This window comes from Coregonus clupeaformis, chromosome 18 (assembly GCF_020615455.1).
Source record: "Coregonus clupeaformis isolate EN_2021a chromosome 18, ASM2061545v1, whole genome shotgun sequence".
NCBI lineage: Eukaryota > Metazoa > Chordata > Actinopteri > Salmoniformes > Salmonidae > Coregonus > Coregonus clupeaformis.
In genome coordinates, this window is record NC_059209.1 from 26337484 (window position 1) to 26363057 (window position 25574).

Sequence of the window (25574 nt, forward strand, 5' to 3'; positions counted from 1 at the left end):
TAGAAAATAAATTCAAGTGCTTTCCTCTGTGTTTAACTTTTAACTAGCAAATCTGGATCACGAAGTCAAAATCCGGGGCAATGATAATTATTATAGTACAAGGTAGGCTGTCGTAATATGCCTTCATAATTCTGTCACAGGAAAGTTACAACACATGAGATTAACATTTAGGAAACCAAACCTGTCATTCTTATGACAGCTTTTTATAAGGATGGTGATGGCTGCTGCTGCTTCTATGAGTTTTACCATTTTACACTCTTGAGATACAAACCAACTCGCCTAGAAGAAGGCAGTCTGAGGCACAAAGCCAGAAATGACTTATGATCAACCGTTTAGTTCTGGTCTTCCTCAGCAACAAAGCTGAGTAAATAGATAAAATGTCAAATGTAAATAATTTACTATTAGTTTGTTCAATTACATGTATTTCTTATTTGGCAATAAAATCACTTTAAGCACATAATTCAAAATAATATTTTAATGAGAATAGCAAGTTCTTTGATATAATTTAAGATAAAATAACACCCATAATGTATGATTTGATAAATTCACACACATATATGTCTAAGCCAAGCTAAAATATATTTCCCAAAGACAATTACAATCAATCTCATAATTTCACTGTCTCTCCTCTCCCACCACCATTTTAAATGGAAAAATAAAAATAAATATTCAAGTTCATTCCACTACAGTGAAGCCAGAGCTTACTGTGGGAGAAGGATGGATAGGGAGGAGGAGGGATGCAGAAAGGCACAGAGTGTGATTCCCATATAGCCACATGTAGCCATCTTCAGTCCTTGAGTTTGAACTGGAAAGAGCTTGTGCTCCATTGGCTGATGTCACAGTTGAGCATGGTGCGCTCTGTGAAGGTCACGTTCCCTGATGCGTCTATGAGGATAATGGTGTTGGTCCTGAAACAGGCAGAGACACAAAACATCAGATAAATAAGAGGGGTGAAACGACAACAGAGGCTTATGCATTACAAATATGGAGAAAACACATATTGTGATGCTGGGGAAGAGCTCCCTAATCACCTTTCATTATCACACTACACTGGAGGCCAGGGGCATGCTGGTTATAGATGAGACTATATGCTTGAGGGACTGTATGATGTATGGGGCGTAATTATTACGCAGCAAACAGAGCTAAACGGACTGAAACAGAGGTACTAACTGGATTTGTCCAATAAGAAACTAATTTTCGTTGCAAAATGTCTGCCCTTTGCTACGATGCACACTAATGAAGACGACCATGGATTTGTCAAATAAGAACCAATTGTTTTAGTTTTCCTGGGTGCTTTATGAATATGTCCCTGCTCTTACACCCCACAAGCACAGCCCTCACCTCTGAGGGCAGGCCCCGCAAGACAGCTGGGAGAGCCAATTGGTGGGACTGGGAGCACAGAATTAAATAAGAACACTAGGTTGGACATTGGCAAGGTTTATCACATAGGCCACTCTGGTATTATATTGTATCTCTAGGACTCTGGCCTAGCTAATTGGTGTCATGGACTGGGAGACTCTGACCTTGTGCCGTAATGTGGGGATCGAACACACACGGAGGACAGGACCCGGAGCATGGGGCTGCTGTACCCTTCACCCTGGCTCTCCTGGGCCGGGTCAGGAGTGTTCCTGAAGAATAAAGACAGAAACCGTTCTCACTCAAACCTCCTCTGACTTTCACAGAGATTTGGAACAGAAAGGGGTGTACCTTCAGAAAAGACGGTTCTCAACTTCTCCCTCAAACCTCCTGACTTTTAAGAGTTTGGGATTGGAACCAATTGGAGAAAGTAAAACTATTTAGCACAACTTTAGTGTTACCAGTTGCATGGAGAAAAACAGAATATAAAGTTTTTACTGAACTGAAAGTTTCAAAATAAGTTATATAATAGGACATACGTTTCAGCACTACATGCTGTTAATTGTGGAGCTGATAAACCTATTAGAGAGAAAGGTAGGTGCAGTCTGTTGAGAGCAAAAGTTCACTGACTAAAAGCTTTGCAATTAAGTCAACATAAAAGCGCAAGATTCCAGCAACAGCAGCATACTATTTTCCTAATTGCACATTCATGTAATGTGTGCAGGACTATACGTTCTCTTAGTCAAATAGTGTGTTCACGTTTGTTCCCCATGTAGCCATGTTGAATGTCCACCTGTGGTACTCGCAAACCAATAATGAGTAAGCATATTTATAGCCTTAGTAAATGTGCAGAAGTGTTACCCTCAGACACATTTATATGTCCTTGTAAGTTACTCCCAAATATCTTACGAGCGTTAGTGAGTATGTATGCATATGTTTTAATGTATATTACGCCATGTCACATTGATTTCTCCTAAATGTAAACTAAACTACACAGTGTACAGGTATGTGTCTTCATGTGTAGTGTTTTGAGTGTGCATGTACATGTATTGATGAAGAATTTACTGTGTCACATTGACTGTATTATTGATAGCGAGTGTGTGGTGAACTCACAGTTCCTCGTTGTTGAGGATGTTGAGCAGGTCCTGGACCAGACTGTCACAGGGCAAGGGCTGGTTCACTACACCGGTGAACAGTCTCTTCCCATGCTCCAGCTTCCTCCACGGAGTCTCCAACAGGGAGTTACTCAAACCATAGATTCCTGCTGGAGCAGACACACAGCATTGCTAGAGAACAGAGATTCCTACAAAACGTGCATGTTATCCCCCAAAACGTGCACTTACATACAGAGGCTTATAGTCAAAATCCTGCATGCAAATAATTCCAAAGCATGGCTTGTATGGTGCAATTATATAATATAGTACAATTATACACACACACACACACACACACACACACACAAATAATAGTACATTAATGCAAAAGCAATTCCAAATTAAGAAATGCAGACCTGGATTTAGACGGATGGGTTCGGTGTTGCCTCTGTTTCCATAATAACACACAGTGTCTTCTTTGGCCCTGCATTGGACACCATGAGAGGAAATTAAAGATGCAAGTTGGTGACCGATTAAAAGTTCTGTTTAATTGTGAGGGTCATCCTAAATCATCCGTGGGTTCATACCTGAACAATGCTTTGTACAATTTGCTATTATTTTCTGCTCAACTTTGCTTAGCAGTGATTAATGGAGCCGCCGCATTTGTAAAGGCAATTGAAATGCCAGATAAAAACTAAACAATGGTAAATTGTAGCAATATTTTCCAATCAGATGAGGTGATTTAAAAAAAATTGTAGACTGTTGCAAATCGTCCTCCAGTCTAACTAACTAGACCTTGACTCTGTTTAGAGCTCTCCTGTCCCCTGTCCTGACTTAAAGAGATCCTACTTCTATTTGGAACACCTCTCCAACATGAAGGTCTTTTCAACTGCAGTACAGGAAACTGAATTAATGACAACCAAAACAAGTGTTGTAAGTGAATTAATTGCCTTGTCAGTTTCTGACAGCCATCAGTAGCATCATCAGTCAAATGTGTAGACTGGTGCAACACTGCATCAATATCTAACCTCCTGGTCCCCTGGTGGAGAACGTCTGGCCACTCCAGAATAGAATATATGCAGATACTTGCTATGGCTCTGATCTGTGGAGTCAGTGGCTAGGGTCAAAAGTTAGAAAACCGTCAAGACTGATGTTTGTTTCCATCCCCGAGATGAGCTTTTTCTAAAGAGTTATATGAGAATAGAGAAGATTACTCTCCTGGCATGAGATTGAGACTCGTTTGATAATAACATCTGCAAATAGCCGCAGACAGAGGGACTGACAAAATCAAACGTTTGACATGAGGGGTTCCGCTGTCCGCTAAATGCTTATCCCTTCCAATTAATTAGAAGCTAATTTGCCTGTCAGAGCTTGTAAATTTGTTTATGCCACAATAAGCAATTAAGCCGGGAAAAGAGTAGACCTTGCTCCTGTGCAAAGGGTATCTGTTTGTGTTACTGTTTCTCATCTGGTGTAAATGTCCTTGGGCAGAGGAATTTAAAAGGGCCGGTCAGTCAGTGTGCTAGTACAAAGGCTGTGGGAAAATGATGAAAGACATCTTATTAAAATGACACCATCTTCACACCAAACCAAAGGATATCAAAGTCTCTAGCTAATGAAAACCAGAATGATACAAACACTTTTGCCAAAGTAACAGATGGTAACTACAGTAATGTAACAGATGGTAACTACAGTAATGTAACAGATGGTAACTACAGTAATGTAACAGATGGTAACTACAGTAATGACAGAAACCATTTTGTTACATATTGTCTTGTAGCTTCCTTCCATGGGTACAATATTTGCAGCTTCACTGCCTGATGATGACTCAGTTTTGATACTCTTCTTTACAAGTAACCCCTCTCTTGATGTGTATATAAAACTGCAACCCTACAGAGAGGTGGCCAAATGGTGCTTTGGGCTCATTGGGCTGGGGAGGGATGGAGCTATTTGGAGCTATTTGTGAAGATTACTCTCGGTCCCAACCCAGACAAACACTCTCATATACTGTTTGGACACATTGAGACCTAAGCTCAGTAGTCTCACCCAAAAGCACAATGGAAAGAGGTATTTCTGATATCCACACACTCTGGCAAGAATATCAAAACCTCATAATTTCTGCTGCATGGATATGTGAGCTGAGATGAGGAAACCACAGGAGGTGGCAGCTAGCACTGGGCAGCGTGAACAAACCAACGAAAAGAGAAAGTTCTGTGAAGCTTTAGAAACAGCACTTTGAAGATCTAGCTGGCCAGAATGATAATCCCCATTCAGGATAGTAGATGTTTTTAAATGGAATGCAGTCCATAATTCTGAAGTGTTTAAGTAGTGCCTTTTTTTTGCTCCTTGCTGCTGTGCCGAGCTGCCTGATGTTTTTGACATTGGTCGAATGAGCATTTAGAACCATCAGTGGGGTCGGGGGTGGGAAGTATCTTGGCGAGTCCGAGGGTAAACAATTTCTCTGATGCAGTTTTATGCATTTCATGATCAGCTAGAGGCCCAAGTTGAGCAACAGGGCTAAACGGCTGACTGAGAAAGACAGCAGCTCTAATCCCAACAGCAAGACCACCCATAGCAACATCTGATCTGACCATCACATCCTAGTTACTCTGTGAACAGTCATACCTAGTTCCTTTGTGAACAAAGAAAAGCCAGTCAACTTCAGCTGAGCCTGAGTCTTAAGGAAAGAGCCAGGGTCTTTAAAACGTAATGGAATCTCCCAGGTCAACTCAAATGGCCCGTATATAATCAGAATTCCATTACAACATCTTGGTAAATTAGACAGAGTAGCCTAGTAGCGGAAAGGTGAAGGGATGCAGAGCAGATGCTTTTTGAACACTGCCAATTTCCAAATATTATCCCAAACTAACATTTTCAGAGCCAAAATGAACTATTACTTCTTTTTTTAAGACATTTGGCTTTACACATGGGCACTGAAGTGCCATTCCATGCTCTAGATGCAGAGCTCAGCTAAGGGACTATAGGCCTTTTGCTATTACTGCTTTCTGTACATTTGTTTTGTGCTTTAGCCGAGGATAGGATACTGGCTTTGGGGGACACTAAGAGAATATTAAATGGACCATACACCACGGAAACCAGCCGAGGAATGATGCTACGATCTGATCTACTGCTGTTTTTCTTCTTAAAGGAAAAACAAAACGCCTGCCAAAAGCTACACCAGTTTCAGACCACGCTCACGACCCACTTTCTAAAAAGTGTTTGAGAATGTATACTTTAAACATATACTGAGTTCGGCTGGGTATTAGGAAGGCTCAGGGATGCTGGCATTGCATTGTGGGATGTCATGAGATGACAGTTAAGAGTCTGAGGGAGTCTTTGCTCCTGATTAAAGGGATAATCTTCTACCACCACACAGTCTTGAATGAATAAATATGAACAGATTGGGTCAAAGTCAAAAGAAGCACTAGAAAAGTAAAAAGAAAAATAAGAGTGACATTATCGAGTGCTGCTTGGCTGTCAGTGCTAACAACATTACATTCAGGGCATTTGAGATAAAAGTTGAGATGATGCATTTGAAATATACATCTTTAGTGCCGCCAAGGCAAGGCTCAGTCAGATGGGAAACGAATGCATGCAAAGTCATTAACTGAATTGAAAGAATGCAAACCCATAGACGGAGCTATGGATTAGTAATCAAGGCAATATTGGTTTAACAAGCAACATAATTAAGGGAAGGCATCATATAAATCATGCCAATACAGACTTGAAGTTGAGAGATTAACATTTCTATTCAGTTGGGTGATAAATATACAAGTATACGCCTTTCCTATTACTGCATCCCCATGATGAGCATAAATATTATACAACAGGAAGAAATAGAGATTATGTTTAAAATGGCTGCCACACATCTTGTCCCACGTCGCCATTCAACCCCATATCACAAATCGTCACGTCATTGGTTAAGGATGGATGAGAAATCCACTAATTGTAATATAGGGCCTCCTCTGTAAGCAAGAGACAAGACAACTATCGTTTGAGAAACAGAGCAGCCGCAGACAGACAGTATTTCCTCTGGGTTGTCTCTAACCAACACACATCACTGTTGTTTCACTGTGCAGAAGGGGGGGAAACTAATAGCTCTATAAATGAGCCTTTATTAAAAAGGTCTACATACAAATCCATTACAGTCACAGCAGCTGCCATCCCTTGTCTGTTTTATTATGGTGTTGCGTACCGTGGCGTCCCATCTGGCAGTATCCATACATCTAGTTGTGGGTCTACAGGAGGCTCCATGGGCCCAGGCAGACAGCGGGATGGAGTGATTTCAGACGCAGATGATTGACCAGGCCAGAGCATACGTCATCAAATAAACACATTGCTTGTTGCTCTCTCTCAGCTGACATCTCATGTTGTGTGTGTGTGTGGGTGTGTGTAAGTGCGTGTACATTTGTAGTGGCAGTGATGTCTCCTTTCGATAAGTCTCTTACCGCGGGGGCAGCAGCAGGAGTCATACAACATGGACATAACTCCTGGTCTTAATCAGGTCATTTGCATTCCTGAATAGCTTTGCTGTTACGACACAACAAACCACGACCTGCTGAGATCTACCTGCTATAATAAGCGCAATGCATTTAGAGAGTGGAGAGAAGCTTATAGGTGGGGAGAAATGAACAATACCTGAAAACAATGGAGGCGGGGTTTAAAGGAGAGAGCTGCTCTCATGCCGTGCTGTTCCTGCCCTAGGCCATGTTAGCAGGATATATGGATCAGGACCACTCGTCCACAGGGAAAAAAACTCTGCATCCCCCAGCAGGAAGTGGGAAATGTTGTTCCTGAACACCCTGACCTCCAAAATGAGACCTAGAACCCTGTTGCCATGCCGATGGCATGTCTATAAAGCCCTGTTCATGACAGCTGTCTTAGTTTCCTCTAGTCTATGACGCAAGTCCATCAAATTAAATCCCACCTGTCTGCTGCAGAGAGTGAGAGAAAACAGAAAGGGAGGGGGTTCCCTAATTTTACTATTGTCTGGGTTCCCCTTTTCAAAAAAATCTCAGAGCTTTTGACTCACACTCATAAGCCAGGCTGGTAAAGGGAAAAAAAATGAACAGGTGTTCTCTCAGAATTCTAATGATGGTCCCTTCAGCTCAAGGTTTATTCTGTACTTCTGTGTGTGAAGATGGACAGGGAGACAGATCGATAGATAGATAGATTGCGAGAGAGCGCGTGAGAGAGAGAGAGAGCAGGTGGCTACAGCTCATGCCTTTTATTCAGTCTGATGGACCCTGGAGATAAGGCAATCATCCCTGCTTCATCCTCAGCCAGTCCCACAAGAGACCAGAACAGAGAGAACACATGGTTACAGAGACTTATTATACCCAATGTCAAATCCACTCCTAGACACATCATGGAGGTTTGAAAAGACAGACAAGTATAAGCAGTTTATAAATAGCTACATGTTAACGTCTGACAGGCTAGGTGGAAAATTCTCTGAGAACTATGTGCCTTGGGCTAGGGGTCGAATTGCATGTCTTGGCTGTACCTTAGGAAATGAAATAATTGAGACAGCATTGTCGATCAGAATCCTATAAGGTGGGCATTGAGGTGGGCTTTTTTTATTTATTTATTTTGATCGGTAAGGCAAAACCTCAGCGAAAATATTCATCAACCCATCCCATGTTCTCTAGTTTTGATCAGTCTGCCCAAACCCTTGACTCACTTGAACTCAGCTGTGAGGAGGTTGAAGCCGTTGTAGAGATGTCCCTCAGATGACACCCTCGTCAGGTAGGAGTAGCTGTCCTGGATCTGATCCGTCAGGAAGTTAGACACCAGGAACCCTTCAACACAAAGAATCAACGTTATTCTTACTTTTCAAACTAAATGCACACTTTCAGAGAGGTTGCAGACCAGTTAGGGAAGCCCAGGACCCCTACACATAGCAAGAGTAGACTTATCAGTAGGCTGCTTAGTTGGTTTCGTAAACACACACATTTAGTTATATCATCCAAGATCATCTAAACAACACTGCTTATTAAGCAAAATATGACGCAGTTATGTGGAGGATATTCGAGGTAAAATATGTAACATAGGTCGTGGACTGAGTGACATCGGAGATCTGTTTCCATGTTATGTAGCACTGTGGTGCGCTCAGCCTAACGCATCACCGGGGGCACGCTGCCTGTTCTCTATGACATCTACAGCACTCTGTGTTAAAGGATGGCCAAGAAGATCATTAAGGACCTCAGTCACCCGAGCCACAGACTGCTTACTCGGCTACTGTCTATTTACAGTCAGTACAGGTGCAGCAGTGCCGAGACCGAGAGACAAAAAAAACAGCTTCTACTACCAGGCCATCAGACTGTTGAACAGCTTCTACTACCAGGCCAGCAGACTGTTGAACAGCTTCTATTACCAGGCCAGCAGACTGTTGAACAGCTTCTATTACCAGGCCAGCAGACTGTTGAACAGCTTCTATTACCAGGCCAGCAGACTGTTGAACAGCTTCTATTACCAGGCCAGCAGACTGTTGAACAGCTTCTATTACCAGGCCAGCAGACTGTTGAACAGCTTCTATTACCAGGCCAGCAGACTGTTGAACAGCTTCTATTACCAGGCCATCAGACTGTTGAACAGCTTCTATTACCAGGCCAGCAGACTGTTGAACAGCTTCTATTACCAGGCCAGCAGACTGTTGAACAGCTTCTATTACCAGGCCAGCAGACTGTTGAACAGCTTCTATTACCAGGCCAGCAGACTGTTGAACAGCTTCTATTACCAGGCCAGCAGACTGTTGAACAGCTTCTATTACCAGGCCAGCAGACTGTTGAACAGCCATCACTAGCCGTCTCCCATGTGACGCACACTCACACAAAAAACACAAGCTATGACACACACCTCATACTCACAAACATACACACTCACAATCCAACGCTGCTGTCCCACGTCAGAGACATTGAACCACTTGACACTTCCTGTTTCACACAGAGTATTTAAATACTGTATTCCCAACATAGCTCATTTTAATATTTATACTAATGTACTTTGTATTTACATAGTTACACTGTTTATACACACCGCATATTTAGTTTAGTACTGTGTATTTATATACTGGATTCTTGACATAGCTCACTCCAATATATCTACTGCTGTACATATCTTTCTTAGTATATCTTGTGTAAATTCTTCTGGTGTAGATACTTATAGATTGCATTTGGATTACTGTTACAGTGCTATTTGGGCTGTTAATTGGATTCACCCCGATGTTCTTGTTTCTTGTTTTTATCTGTACTTCATTTATTAAAAATTATTATTTGTGTACTTGTTTGACATTTTACTGCATTGTTAGGAGCTAGTAACATAAGCATTTCACTGCACCCACTATAACATCTGCTAAACTGTGACCAATAAACGTTGATTTGATTTGTTAGGTGTTAGGAGGACAGGCTGCTCCCCAAGTGGGGGGACCTGCACTACAGCGGTTAAGTGTGTCAGGAAAAACGCTTGACATTTGGCCTTAAAGAAAATAAACAAATTAGAAAGCTGCTATTACACAAAGAGGTGTTTCCCTCAGGGGGCTGAGCATCTGCAGTGCGGACAGCTGTGTTACGAAACGACAGTGGAGAGCTACTGGAGAACACACGAGGAGAGGGAGGCTAACTGACACTACTATTCCCTTACTGTGGTTCTAATGCTAGTGAATGAATCCTTAAAAAGGCAGTTGACCATACCAGTTTCACGTTAGTGTTGGCTTTCTAGGAATAAAGCTTTACGAGGAATGAAATATTAAAAACACGAATGTCTGTTAAAGACGCATGCACATATCAGACTATTCAGTGGACATTCTCTTCCTGATTGGTCCTCACCTCTTCCTTGTGCGTCTGGATTGGGCCTTCCCTCCAGGTAATTGGTCAGTGCGGCCAGCTTGCCCCTCTTGTTGATCCCCAGCCATGACCCTCCTTCCTTCCCCTCCTCCAGGTCTAGCCCTGACAACACACAACAACCATATCACACTCCACGTCATCACATAACTCCCACATGAATCTTCTTCACATTTTAACACCTCCATGACTGAAAATAGAACAACAGGTGTAACTGACTAGTGAGATTGAATGCTACACTGCATTCGGAAAGTATTCACATTTTGCTAAGTTACAGCCTTACTTTGAAACAGATTAAATCGTGTTTTTCCTCATCAGTCTACACACAATACCCCATAATGACAAAGCAAAAACAGGTTTTTAGAAATTGTTGCAAATTTATAAAAACATTTAACTGAAATATCACATTTACAGAAGTATTCAGACCCTTTACTCAGTACTTTGTTGAAGCACCTTTGGCAACGATTACAGCCTCAAGTGTTCTTGGGTATGACGCTAGAAGCTTAGCACACCTGTATTTGGGGAGTTTCTCCCATTCTTCTCTGCAGATCCTCTCAAGCTCTGCCAGGTTGTATGGGGAGCGTCGCTGCACAGCTATTTACAGGTCTCTCCAGAGATGTTCGATCGGGTTCAAGTCCGGGCTCTGGGATGGGTCACTCAAGGACATTCAGAGACTTGTCCCGAAGCCACTCCTGCGTTGTCTTGGCTGTGTGCTTAGGGTCGCTGTCCTGTTGGAAGGTGAACCTTCGCCCCAATCTGAGGTCCTGAGTGCTCTGGAGCAGGTTTTCATCAAGGATCTCTCTGTACTTTGCTCCATTCATCTTTCCCTCAAACCTGACTCCCAGTCCCTGCCGCTGAAAAACATCCCCACAGCATGATGCTGCCACCACCATGCTTCACCGTAGGGATGGTGCCTCGTTTCCTCCAGACGTGATGCTTGGCATTCAGGCCAAAGAGTTCAATCTTGGTTTCATCAGACCAGAGAATCTTGTTTCTGATTGTCTGAGAGTCCTTTAGGTGTCTTTTGGCAAACTCCAAGTGGGCTGTCATGTGCCTTTTACTGAGGAGTGGCTTCCGTCTGGCCACTCTACCATAAAGGTCTGATTGGTGGAGTGCTGCAGAGATGGTTGTCCTTCTGGAAGGTTCTCCCATCTCAACAGAGGAACTCTGGAGCTCTGTCAGAGTGACCATCGGGTTCTTGGTCACCTCCCTGACAAAGGACCTTCTCCCCCGAATTGGCCGGGCAGCCAGCTCTAGGAAGGGTCTTGATTCCAAACTTCTTCCATTTAAGAATGATGGAGACCACTGTGTTCTTGGGGACCTTCAATGCTGCAGAACATTTTTGGTACCTTCCCCAGATCTGTGCCTCGACACAATCTTGTCTCGTAGCTCTACGGACAATTCCTTCGACCTCATGGCTTGGTTTTTGCTCTGACATGCACTGTCAACTGTGGGACCTTATATAGACAGGTGTGTGCCTTTCCAAATCATGCCCAATCAATTAAATTTACCACAGGTGGACTCCAATCAAGTTGTACAAACATCTCAAGGATGATCAATGGAAACAGGATGCACCTGAGCTCAATTTCGAGTTTCATAGCAAAGGGTCTGAATACCTATGTAAATAAGGTATTTCTGTTTTTTTATTTGTAATAAATTTGCAAACATTTACAAACCAGTTTTTTCTTCGTCATTATGGGGTATTGTCTGTAGGTTGATGAGGGAAAAAAATATTGAATACATTTTAGAATAAGGCTGTAACGTAACAAAATGTGGAAAATGGGAAGGGGTCTGAATACTTGTATCAATAATGGCGATCACGTACTGCTGACAATAATGCTGCAGGTCTACCCTTAAGACAAGAGATTAGTTGATTAATGATAATAAGTTATTCTTTCTAGAAGAAGCAAATCAAGGACAAATGTTTCGCCCTCCTCCAAGCCATCACTGATTGCTTAGTTTAACTTCTCTCCAAGTTACAGGGGAAAATAAATGCAAAAACATTCAAGCCAGAGGTGATTTTGTACTTTATTTAAATCAAGTTAAGGCTGAGCAGTGGGTTTCTGATAAGCAGACAGACAGACAGACAGATAGACAGACAGGCCTCTGCCTTGCATTCATTATCATGGGAGCCTGGCTGATCATTAGAATGTAGAGCACGGAACTCTGAAAACGCTGAATAGATTAATCTACTCATACATTCTGTTTGTCTGGACGTGGAGTGAGGTGATACCCTTACACAGGGAATAAGAAAATCAGTATAGCGTTAAGAGGAATATAGATTGTTTTACTACAGCTGGTGTGATTTGCTAGTCTCTTGCCGTTTTGACCTTGTATTGTACTTGGAGAAAATGAACCTGCTACAGTATGAATACCAAGTTATTGATACTGTACAAGAACTTGAATAAACTTAGAGGCAAAGAGCCATACGACACAGGCTGTTAATCTTGACCTAAAATGTCACTTACGACTACAAATCACTTATCTCACACTGAGATGTGTGTTTCTATGAGAGACAAGGTAACTAAGGGAAGCATGTGCAGAGGCAGGATGGTACACTATACATACAAAAGTATGTGGATACCCCTTCAAATGAGTGGATTCGGCTATTTCAGCCGCACCCGTTGCTGACAGGTGTATAAAATCGAGCACACAGCCATGCAATCCCCATAGACAAACATTGGCAGTAGAATGGCCTTACTGAAGAGCTCAGTGACTTTCAACATGGCACCGTAATAGGATGCCACCTTTCCAACAAGTCAGTTCTGCCCTGCTAGAGCTGCCTCGGTCAACTGTAAGTGCTTTTATTGTGAAGTGGAAACGTCTAGGAGCAACAACGGCTCGGCCGTAAAGTGGTAGGCCACACAAGCGCACAGAACGGGACCACCAAGTGCTTAAGTGCGTAGCGCGTAAAAATCTTCTGTCCTCGGTTGCAATACTCACTACAGAGTTCCAAACTGCCTCTGGAAGCAACGTCAGCACAAAAACTGTTCATCGGGAGCTACATGAAATGGGTCTCCATGGCCGAGCAGCCGCACACAAGCCTAAGATCACGATGTGCAATGCCAAGCGTCGGCTGGAGTGGTGTAAAGCTCGCCGCCATTGGACTCTGGAGCAGTGGAAACTTGTTCTCTGGAGTGATGAATCACGCTTCACCATCTCGCAGTCCGACGGACTAATCTGGTTTTGGCGGATGCCAGGAGAACGCTACCTGCCCCAATGCATAGTGCCAACCAGGGGCGGTGTGTTCATTAGGGCGATATGGGCGACGCACTGCCAAACGGGAAAAGGAAGGGATTTTTTTTCTAATCAATTATATCACGGCAACAGTAGTTATCAGTGTTCTAATCTAGACGTCTGATCTGCCACTAAATGTCCAATCAGGCTAAAGTCGTGCTTCAAATGGCCCCCGCCCTCTTTGGGGCGATTTCAGTCAGGTTGAAAATCGCCCCAGAAGTCTGTCATAGCCTTTCATGTAAAATCTTTTTTTCAAATATCAGAGCTTTCAATACAATCTCTATGGGTTTCTGAGGGCTTGCACTTACGCGCTTTCGTCATACGTAACATAACCATGAACGTAACTAAGAAAAGAGCGGGTAGCAGCGTCAATCAATTCACATACTACTATCAAAAGATGGCTAGCGTTCAGTGCAACTCGATTGTCTCTTTGAAAGAAGTTCACATCAAAGACCATTCAAAACGAGCTACTGGAGTGTATGCTAGCGGTCATGAGGGAACATATTGTGGAGGAGGTGAAGTTGGCGAACTTCGTAGCTATCCAAGCTGACGAGACCACGGACGTTTCTACACAGACACAGCTGGTGCTTGTGCTGAGGTACATAGATAGCAACCACAAAGTGCAGGAGCGCTTTTTTGAGTTCCTTCCCATCTCGGAATCAACCTCAGTCTCAATCGCCAGTGTGCTTTTGGAGAGACTGAACGGTCTTTTGCCGACGACGAGAAAGTCAAACTGTGGTGCACTGGCACTGTACCAGGTTCTCATGAGCTACAACCTCCAGGAGACGTTCTCTGAGACTGTGACTCTGTTGAACATCCTCATAACTACTCCCATGACAACAGCTGAAGCTGAGAGATGTTTCTCAACTTTGACACGAGTTAAGACATTCCTCGCGAAATTCAATGGGCCAGGAACGTCTGAATGCACTGGCCATGCTTTCCATGGAGAGGGAACTAGTCCTCAGCATGCCTGATTTCAATGAGAAAGTAATTGACCGCTTTTCTGCATTGAAAGAGAGAAGAGAACAGTTTCAGTACAAGTAATGTAGCCTCTCTCTCTCTTTGTCCCTCCCTGTCTGTCTCTTTAACACACACACGCCCAAATCAGTTCACAGTTGATGTTGTTTAAAATAGTTATTTTTCATTTAAAAAAAAGTAAAAAAAATAATAATAATCTGTTCATGTTCATTTTTACAAATCTATACAATTGGCCAGAATATGGTTGTTCATATTTACAAATCTATACAATTGGCCAGAACATGGTTGTTCATTTTTACAAAGCCATACAGATAGCTGTGTTTACCTTTTCTAGAAATTATTTTCAAATTCTGTTTTCAGGCAAAATGTCTATCACTGTTCATTTTCACAAATCTATACAAGAGGGCAGAATATGGAAGTCTATAAAAATGTCTTATTACCAATAACTTGCATCAATGTTTTCAGTAGCCTCTATCAAAAGCTCCTGCTTGCTTGTTGTGAATTATGCTCAGGTGCACATATTTCCAATTCAACCATGAGGCAAAAATGTGGTAAAAGCTCTTGTTGATCCTGCAATCTGAACAAATACCAAGATGCTGTATTTTCAGCTGATATTTCATTTGTTTATGGAAATGCATATTGTTTATGCAGTGTTGAGGAATGTGAAAGAACACCCTTGATTATTTTTACTGTGATAACTTATTTTGCTTTTGTAAGCCAACACTTTTGAGATCAGTCAATAAATGCTTCTGGCATTGACTTATATGCTGCCCCTGTCTTCATGTTGTTGCTGGACATATCTTTTTTTAAATGTGTGTAGGTCACCTAAATCATCAGAAAAATTGCCCCCCCTGAGAATTTTTTCAGGAGCCGCCACTGGTGCCAACTGTAAAGTTTGGTGGAGGAGGAATAATGGTCTGGGGCTGTTTTTCATGGTTTGGGCGAGGCCCCTTAGTTCCAGTGAAGGGAAATCTTAACCCTACAGCATACAATGACATTCTAGACGATTCTGTGCTTCCAACTTTGTGGCAACAGTTTGGGGAAGGCCCTTTCCTGTTCAGCATGACAATGCCCCCGTGCATAAAGCGAGGTCCATAGAGAAATGTTTGTCGAGATCGGTGTGGAAGAACTTGACTGGCCTGCACAGAGCCCTGAACTCAACCCCATCGAACACCTTTGGGATGAATTGGAACGCAGACTGCGAGCCAGGCCTAATCGCCAAACATCAGTTCCCGACCTCACTAATGCGCTTGTGGCTGAATGGAAGGAAGTCCCCGCAGCAATGTTCCAACATCTAGTGGAAAGCCTTCCCAGAAGAATGGAGGTTGTTGTAGCAGCAAATGGGGGACCAACTCCATATTAATGCCCATGACTTTGGAATGAGATGTTCGACGAGCAGGTGTCCACATACACTACATGACTAAAAGTAAGTCTACACTTCCACATGATCAATATGGGTCCACTGAGACAGCCAGGGAACAGAGGAGAGGAGAGCCATGGCCTGAAGCCCCTGGGGACGGGTAGAGAGGGAGCTGGAGGAACCCCAGAGCTTACTCCCCTAGAGTGGGATTAGAGCAGACAAACATGAAGACAGCCAGTGCCACTATGCATGCGCTGTTCTTGAAAAAGGTTTTAGAAGTCACTCAGTTCTGTGAGGCAAAATATGAATTAAAATGGCAATGAACATTGATAAATGTTTTAACTGTAAGATCACACTACGATGGTTGTGTGGACAAACATCCACATGCTGCATAATCCATCAACTTCCAGAGTCCTACCACCGTCCCTCCACAGCAGATCAGAGCCCTACCACCATCCCTCCGCTCCCACACCAGATCTGAGCCCTACCACCGTCCCTCCGCTCCCACACCAGATCTGAGCCCTACCACCGTCCCTCCGCTCCCACACCAGATCTGAGCCCTACCACCGTCCCTCCGCCCCCACACCAGATCTGAGCCCTACCACCGTCCCTCCGCCCCCACACCAGATCTGAGCCCTACCACCGTCCCTCCGCTCCCACACCAGATCTGAGCCCTACCACCGTCCCTCCGCTCCCACACCAGATCTGAGCCCTACCACTGTCCCTGCGCCCCCACACCAGATCTGAGCCCTACCACCGTCCCTCTGCCCCCACACCAGATCTGAGCCCTACCACTGTCCCTACGCCCCCACACCAGATCTGAGCCCTACCACCGTCCCTCTGCCCCCACACCAGATCTGAGCCCTACCACTGTCCCTCCGCCCCCACACCAGATCTGAGCCCTACCACTGTCCCTCCGCCCCCACACCAGATCTGAGCCCTACCACCATCCCTCCGCCCCCACACCAGATCAGAGCCCTACCACCAACCCTCCCCTCCCATCCCAGATCAGAGCCCTACCACTGTCCCTCAACACCAGATCAGAGCCCTACCACCACCCCTCCACCCCCAGCACTACATAAGAGCCTTACCGGCCACACTTATTCATTTCTGCCACGCCACATAAAAGCAGCCATCAATTAAATGGCTGCTACTGGAGTCTGACCCCCCGATTACAGAGGGAAAGGAGAAGGATGAACAAGTCAGGACATTTCTCTGTGACGGGAAGAAGGATGATTGATTTCCTAGCTGGGCTGTATTGTGTATCTGACGGAGACATCAGTCAATTAAAGGTCGTTTACTGCAGGGTCCAGGAATGACCTGCGCCTGTACGGTACAAGGTGACTCAAAGGCAATGGGAAGAAAGGCAATGGGAAGAGACAAGTCAATGAATTTCAAAAGATTTAACAGTAAGTAACTAACCTTGAATAAAACTAATACAATTATGAGGACTCAATCCCAGGCCAACATAAAACCTCACGCGCAGGCCCTCATTTCCAAACCTATACCCTAATCCCTCGCAAACCGAAATTACTGGAACTCCAACAGTGCCACTCTAGATTTCTAGGGGAAATAAACTCATAGCCTGTGTTATGACAAAATAAGTACTTGACTCAGAAATGTGAAAATACTATAAAGAGGTTGTTGAACAAAACAACTTCCTAGTCTTTAGTGAGGAGAGGGAGAGGAAATTAAAGGAATCACTCAGAAACAGAGAAGAAGCAATGCCCTTGCTCCATGACCGGACACTCATTCTAATTCTACTTCTTAGCCTTCCACCCGTTTGTTTTTTTAAACAGTTTTAACTCAAGGAGATGCCTTTGTTCTCCCAGTCAATATGCCGTAGCAGGGCTATGCTCTTAATAAAGAATGGAATGAATCATTGGGAAGCTCAGCGCATTAAATTCCTCTCAGAATTGGTCTGTTGACAAAGAATCCAATATCTGGCTCATGAACGCATTCTAGCTGAGCTGAAACGGGTTGTGGTGAAATAAAGGCTCTCAGAGTAGGGAGAACGGGAAACAGAGGGTAGTCCTCTCCAGAACGATTTCTATCACCAGTGTTTTTCTGCCACTTCAACGTCAAGTGCAGATACTTACCGCTGAGGATTTCGCTGTTGCTCGCCCAAAAGTCTGCAGCTTTGGTTGGCCTGTTGTAGAACTCATCTCTGTTTGCAGCCAAAATTAGCCTGAGGGGAAAAGAGAAAGAGAGAGAAATAGAGTTACGAGGGAGACCATGGTAGACCACTTAAGGTAATGTTCTTTAATGCCATAACCTAGTGGTGGTATCCATCTTGACATTCTCCAGGTCTCATATCTTTAAATCGAAGAGACTGAGCCCTGGGAGTGTGTGTCTGTTGCCCTAATGGCACCCATATAGTGCACTACTTTTGACCAGGGCCCATGTAAAAGTGGTGAATTATGAAGGGAATAGGGTGCCATTTGGGAAGCAGCCTGTGTCCTCATTTGCCAGGCTGCATTCTGCACCCATGAGTGAATAAGTGTGAGAGAGAAATGCCGTGCTGTGCCGTGTAGCAGACCTAACTGAGCTGAGCTCCTGACTGAGGTTGCATGTTCCCTAATTGTCTGTGTGTGCACTATTCCTCCCCTCAGGACACAGTAAAGTTCCGCTCTGCAGCCCGGGTCCCCATCAGCAGGAGAAAGCTGCTGTGCTGTCACTATCCAACATCATGGATGCCTCCCAAATGGAACCTTATTCCCTATATAGTGCACTACTTTTGACCAGGGCACATAGGACTGTGGTCAGAAGTAGTGCACTATATAGGGAATATAGTGTCATTTGGGATGTAACCCATTCCTCTGCCTCTCCATGTACCTCGATTACCTTACCGCAACAACATTACAACCCCTGCTGACTTTCTCCACCCACCTTGGACTGCTGCAGAGCACATAGATCACTAAGAGATGGGTTTTTTCAGGCCCCACACCACTGCAAACATCACATCAAATCCATAATACAAAAGCGACAAAGAATCTAAAATGCTCTACCTTCAGAGGTCCAAAAGGACCATGTCAGCGCGAGGCTGAGGCTACTGAAGGCCAGTATCAGATTGATCCAGTGGACGGCTGGAGAATAAGGCCTCAAACACAGCTATATCGTTTGCCTGCAGAGAGTTACTTTCGAACCGAGTGAAAACGTAGAATCGCATATTTTTTTTTTGCAGTCGGACGACAACAGTGCACTGAACAATCAGTAGACGAACGGGAGATCCACATTCGGTGCGATGTGTGCGACCCTTAAATGTGCTGCCTTCCCCTGACAGCCCTCTAGAGCCAAATCACCTCCAGTGGCAGCTCACTCAGACATCAGACTAACATTGACAACATAAATTATTACGACTAGTCTTTGGCCACAGAATTCACTTCCCAATCAGACCAACGTTTGGACAATGACGTTAGTGATTAGGCTATGCCAAGTCCTTGGCTACATAAAATCACCCCTCACATTCAGGCAGGATTGTAGGGGGAGAAAGAATGACATGATAACCCACGCCTCCTCTCTCCCATATCAGCCCTCTTACACACTCAGCTGACCAGTTCTCCATTCCAGAGACTCGACCAACAGTAGCTCATTAAGAGCATGAATTGGCGTATAGCCTTGAATTGATTCCCGATGCCAGTGACATCTGGCGTTTTAATCCCCTGACTATGCTGCAGTCTCGCTGTTTTCGTCGAGGTAGTGGAGCCTGCCAGCAAGCCTTCAACCAAAGTGTCTCCAATAGAGAGAGAAAGATATGGAAGAATGGGGGGAGAACACCTATCAGACAGCACACATAGGAGAAAGGAGCTCTGTGAATATAAACATAAGCATTTCTACAATCCTAAACTTGAAATGAAATAACCTAGTGCAGTCCAGTACTTTAACTGAAACCTAGGCCTATAGTGAGCCAGCACCATTACAACTTACTGCCATTTTCAGTAGTTATCCCATAACAAATGGGACTTAAATGTGCCACTCACCACACTAACAGACTATCACTGTTGATGCTAATGCTGCGTTTGACATTAATCTCTGGTGACTTTTTACTAACGCTGCACAACTGTCATTTATTTAGCAAGGCAATAGTGCATGACTTAGTGACTGCACATTACTGTTTAGCTACTGTCCCATGAATCACCCGCTAGCCTTGCACGCACACACAGCCGCACAAACACGATTGTGGGGTTTCTGAGGCAGCAGAAGCTGCCATAGATATGTGGATTTGGGTGAGAGGTGGCCTTGCACAGTGGGGCCTGTGGGCCCATTGTGAGTGATTTGAGGTTTGTACGCACACTTGAATTAAAGGATATCTAAAAAAAAATTACAAATTCCCAGACTTCAAGTAGTCTCAGCATTGTTGTGGAGAACAAAATTGGATGTTCTATTAAAAAGTGTGATTTTGAGAGTGAAAACATGAACCATGCCATGGTATTGTTTCGGTATACAGTAGTGATACTAAACCTGGTATTGTAAAAATTCTGGTATCGTGACAACAGTAGTTTGTAGAAGTAGCCTATATTGAATGTCGCAGGGGCCGTTAAGTTAAAAAACTGTTGCAGATTTCTCGCCAAACATATTTATTGTGCTGGCTCTACAAGACGTGGGCTCAATTTATGTATACAAAATGTGTGGGCCTATAATATAACATATAGTTCTAACATTATCTAACCTGAGATAGGCCTAACAGCAATATCCAGTCAGGTATTGTGGACTTGATCGTGGACTTCAGGAAACAGCAGAGGAAGTACCCCCCTATCCACATCGACGGGACAGCAGTGGAGAAGGTAAAAGGTTTTAAGTTCCTCGGCGTACATATCACTAACAAACTGAAATGGTTCACCCACACAGATAGCATGGTGAAGAAGGTGCAACTGCGTCACTTCAACCTCAGGAGGCTGAAGAAATGTAAAACCCTCAAACTTTTACAGACGCACAATTGAGAGCATCCTGTCGGGCTGTATCACCGCCTGGTACGGCAACTGTACCGCCCGCAACCACAGGGCTCTCCAGAGGGTGGTGCGGTCTGCACAATGCATCACCTTTGGCAAACTACCTGCCCTCCAGGACACCTACAGCACCCGATGTCACAGGAAGGCCAAAAAGATCATCAAGGACAACTACCACCCAAGCCACTGCCTGTTCACCCCGCTATCATCCAGAAGGCGAGGTCAGTACAGGTGCATCAAAGCTGGGACCGAGAGACTGAAAAACAGCTTCTATCAAGGCCATCAGACTGTTAAACAGCCATCACTAGCACAGAGAGGCTGCTGCCTACATACAGACTTGAAAATCACTGGCCACTTTAATAAATGGAACACTAGTCACTTTAATAATGTCACTTTAATAATGTTTACATATCTTGCATTACCCATCTCATATGTATATACTGTATTCTATACTATCTATTGCATCTTAGCCTATGCCACTCTGACAATGACATTGCTCATCCATATATTTATATATTCTTATTCCATTCCTTAGATTTGTGTGTATTAGGTATTTGTTGTGGAACTGTTAGATATTACTTGCTAGATATTGCTGCACTGTCGGAACTAGAAGCACAAGCATTTCGCTACACTCACAATAACATCTGCTAACCATGTGTATGTGACCAATTCATTTGATTTGATTTTTAATGCACAAACAGTCAAGTAAACAGTCAACCTAGAATATTCCATGTAGTCTACATTTTATAATTGCATCCTCTGTTGAAAATTCTGCTAGTACACACTGTTCCCAGATAATGATGTGCGTTCCAAGTGGTGCATCGCCATTACGCGTTCATGATCAATTAGACACACAGAACACGCATGTTTGTCTTTTCACCCACGTCCCTTTTCGAAGCCAACTACCTGAGACGTATTGGTTGTAATGCCGGTGTCACAGGTCAAAGTGATGAGGATTAAATAGTTCCACTGAGACGCGTTTATTCGTGGTGCACGGTTACGGAAGAGAGATTAGGCCACTGAACTATGATGACCTCCGCAATAATTGTATTTTGCCAGCGGCTCCCAATCCCATGAATCTTGTTCAGAGGGAGGTGGATTTCTTTAAGAACAAATAAAGCAAAGTGACCTAATTGGGGTCAACCTCTGTACATCAAAGGCTCATGATGCAAAAGCCGGTTGCAGTGACACTGTCCCAGAAACAAAGCAAACACTAATGATTTTACACAGGAGAGAGCAGAGCATCCATCTGTTTATCTGAGCCTGTGGGAATCACTAGGAGAGAAACAACAAGAAAACTAACAGGGCCCAGCTATGCAGAGAGAGTGCCATTTTAGAGAATGATACAATTTCGTTGTCATTTATTCCTGACTATATTTGAGACAAGGTCAATGGAAAGGCTAATATTTCAGCAAGATACATTCCATTCATGAAAGTTATGCTCCTGTATTGCAAGGGAAAGTACTAATAATTTGATGGCGAAGCAATACATAGGCATAATGGGAATTCAGAACATAACATTGTTGGCAGGCAGGGATGTTGGCAGTATTTGGGTGCATGGAGGAAAACTAGTTACACAAGAGATTAATTTAGCATTCTTGTAGTTATTTTGCCATTCCGCTCACTGACATAACGTAGGCCTACATGCACTCAATTCAACCACAGTGAGGATGCTAGCTAGGCCTATAGGTTACACGTATCCCATTGGTCCAGAGTGAGTCATTGCTCACACACATCCACTGTGATCGCCTTAGGCTAGTGCAATCTCCCAGAGGCAAAGGCAGAGATAGACCCTGGCCAGGTAGAGAGAGCGCTCCACAGAGCCCAGGGGATTATTACAAGCAGGGCTTTAAATTGCATTGACTGCTCCTCTACCACTGGCGTCTGCCCGCAAAGGACCTTCACTGAGAGAAATCAGCAGTGACTGTAGGAAAGGTTAGCGGATGGTACCTGGTGTTTCACTGTGCTTTGCTTGGGAGGCTTTGAATTAGCCTGGATCCAAACTGAAATGTTCAGTTTAATTGAAATGGAGCAATTCAGTTTGGATGCTGCATGGCTTTTCATACATCCAGTGAGAGACGGCACCACAGATTATCTCGGGTTCTTATCACTGCTTTGGGTGCTTAATTAGATAGGCTAGTGCTGAAGTGTAGCAACTCCAAACGCCTTTGAGGGACACAGGGAAAATATAAAAACGCAACATGCAACAATTTCAAAGATTCTTTTGAGTTACAGTTCATATGAGGAAATCAGTCAATTGAAATAAATAAATTAGGCCCTAATGTATGGATTTCACATGACTGGGAATATAGATATGAGTCTGTTGGTCACAGAAACTTTAAAAACAAAATGGGCATCGCAATGGGCCTCAGGATCTCATCACTGTATTTCTGTGCATTCAAAATCCATCGATAAAATGTAATTGTTCATTGTCCGTAGCTTATGCCTGCCCGTACCATAACCCCACCACGGGGCACTCTGTTGACATCAGCAAACCGCTCACCCACAGATCACCATACACGTGATCTGCAGTTGTGAGGCCGGTTGGACGTACTGCCAAATTATCTTGAAAGACGTTGGAGGCGATCTATGGTAGAGAAATGAACATTAAATTATCTGGCAACAGCCCTGTTGGACATTCCTGCAGTCAGCATGCCAATTGCACGCTCCCTCAAAACATCTGTGGCATTGTGTTTTGTGACAAAACTGCACATTTTAGATTGGCCTTTTATTGTCCCCAGCACAAGGTGCACCTGCGTAATGATAATGCTGTTTTATCAGCTTCTTGATATGCCACTCTTGTCAGGTGGATGGATTATCTTGGCAAAGGATAAATGCTGACTAACAGGGATGTAAACAAATATGTGCCAACATTTGAGAGAAATAAGCTTTTTGGGAGTATGGCAAATTTCTGGGATCTTTTATTTCAGCTCATGAAACATGGGACCAACACTTTACATGTTGCGTTTGTATTTTTGTTCAGAATATATCAGGAGATGAGAAGAATGTCCCCTGCGTCAAACTCAATGATGCTCCGATTCCTTTTTAAGATTCAGATTTGTTCAACATCTGGAAGTGTGCATCTTTTTAAACCATCATCTGAATATAGGCCTCCAGTTGACGTAAAATGAGAGCCGTCCAGACTAAGCTATACTAGGCTATATGAAAAGTGTGGTAATAGTACACAGACGGGAGGAGAGGCCTTACCTGTAGGCATTTTTGGATGCAGGCCGAGGGTCAAACTTAAAGAAGATGATACACATGGGGGTGTTAGTGGTTGGGGATGCTCTCTCACACTGGGAACAGTAACTTTCAAAGCTTGGACATGTTGACAAGGGCTGGAAGAAAATGATAGTAAAGTGAGTAAAGGAGAAGGGTGGTCTTGAGTAAAGGAGAAGGGTGGTCTTGACCTCCCAAGACCACCCTACACTATAGCATGGCCTAGGTTCAATTTACAAAGGAGACAAACCACCTAAATCATACAGGACTGTCCAGGTAGCAATTTCACCTGCCACAGCTGTGCCAAGCCCCTAACCTTATCCAAACGGTAGCCTAATACTGATTGAAATACCTATTCAATACAGGACAGCAATATTGTTGACAAACCCTCATGTGTCCTCACACCTTATTGTAACCTGATAGAGAAGTGATTAGGTTAGGCAAAATTATTTGAAAAAATATGACTTTCAACCATCAGCAGATTCCTACAACTCAAATGACACTACAAGAGGTCAGCACCTGGTGACCACTTAACTAAAGAGTGTGCAGGCTTTTGTTCCAACCCAGCACTACAACACACCTGATTCAACTAATAAGTGACCTAGAGGAGCAGAGCAGACAGCTAGCTGGTGAGTTCTCCTTTCTAGTCCCCTTTAACAGCTACCAGCAAACAACATTAGTTACAATGATTAGAGATTTAACGTTTTTAGCAATGGTGAACAAAAAATGTTAAATCTGAGAACCATGACAACAAAATGCGCATTATAGCCAGCAACTTTGATCAAGCACAGATTGCAGTGAGTTAGCAAACTAGCAAGCTAGCTAGCTAACGTTAGCTAGATGTCACACCAACAAAGACAAAACAGGCACGTAACAACACTTTGCTACCGGTCTGTTATGTGACACATTACAAAATATGTAAGAAAATATGATCATTCATCTGCCTGCCTACCCAGCTAACGTTACTTTGAGTAAAGTGAAGTGTAAAAGTACTCACTGTTCCACTTGCTGCTGAAGATCAATTCATTCGGTTGGCTAACATTACAACAAAACAAACCCTTCTTCTTCTGTGGGTTTTATGGCAGACTACAACCCCAAAAGGTGTATTGACGCCACCAACTGGACGGGTTAAAGACCAAAACAAGGTAAAAAGAAAATCCATATGTGATAGGGAAACTAACTTAATCCCCCCAGATAAAAATAGTACATTGACAAAAACCAAAAGGAAACTCCCACTTCTTCCTTCTTTCAAATCTCCATATCTCCCTTAGGGCCTGAGAGGGTGGTACAGCTTGTGCCAATATTCCATGTAACTCCTCCGCTGAGAAACCGCTCTGCCGCATCCACAATGACATCTATCTTCCTGGACCTTTTCTCCACCTTGGCAGTGCCATTAATCACCATAGCTATAAAGGCCACAAAGTCCACCTTCTTAACCTTTAAAATGTCAGGGTCCTGCTGGTGAAAGGCAACCCCTGCAGCGAAGGCCTATCCACCACCATGGACTCTTAAGGAGCACCATTCAAACCCTCAACCCTTTTAACAG

At 43.7% G+C, this 25574-nt stretch overlaps 1 protein-coding gene across 2 annotated transcripts; it reads right to left on the reverse strand.

Annotated features, from left to right (window-relative positions):
• Positions 1 to 460: 460 nt before the first annotated feature.
• On the reverse strand, positions 461 to 25357 carry LOC121530642 (transport and Golgi organization 2 homolog). 2 transcript variants are annotated; one of them, XM_041835758.2, is made up of 9 exons: positions 25026 to 25357; positions 24017 to 24147; positions 17963 to 18051; positions 10274 to 10393; positions 8131 to 8248; positions 2867 to 2934; positions 2470 to 2620; positions 1524 to 1628; positions 461 to 908 (listed from the first exon to the last, which is right to left on the reverse strand). In XM_041835758.2, exons 2-9 carry the CDS (start codon positions 24070 to 24072, stop codon positions 788 to 790), a joined length of 828 nt encoding a protein of 275 aa, XP_041691692.1. In that variant the 5' UTR covers positions 24073 to 24147; positions 25026 to 25357; the 3' UTR covers positions 461 to 787. The 2 variants fall into 2 exon arrangements, with proteins under 2 accessions (XP_041691692.1, XP_041691693.1); XM_041835759.2 differs by having other exon boundaries at positions 2470 to 2617; positions 25026 to 25353.
• Positions 25358 to 25574: the final 217 nt, after the last annotated feature.

Coding starts and splice junctions, on each gene's coding strand:
- LOC121530642 (XM_041835758.2), bottom strand. CDS start 24,072: ATGTGTATCATCTTCTTTAAGTTTGACCCTCGGCCTGCATCCAAAAAT. Junction 18,052..24,016: donor GCATCCAAAAATGCCTACAG/GTAAGGCCTCTC, acceptor TTTTCCCCTCAG/GCTAATTTTGGCTGCAAACA. Junction 909..1,523: donor TCCCCACATTACGGCACAAG/GTCAGAGTCTCC, acceptor TGCCTGTTTCAG/GACCAACACCATTATCCTCA.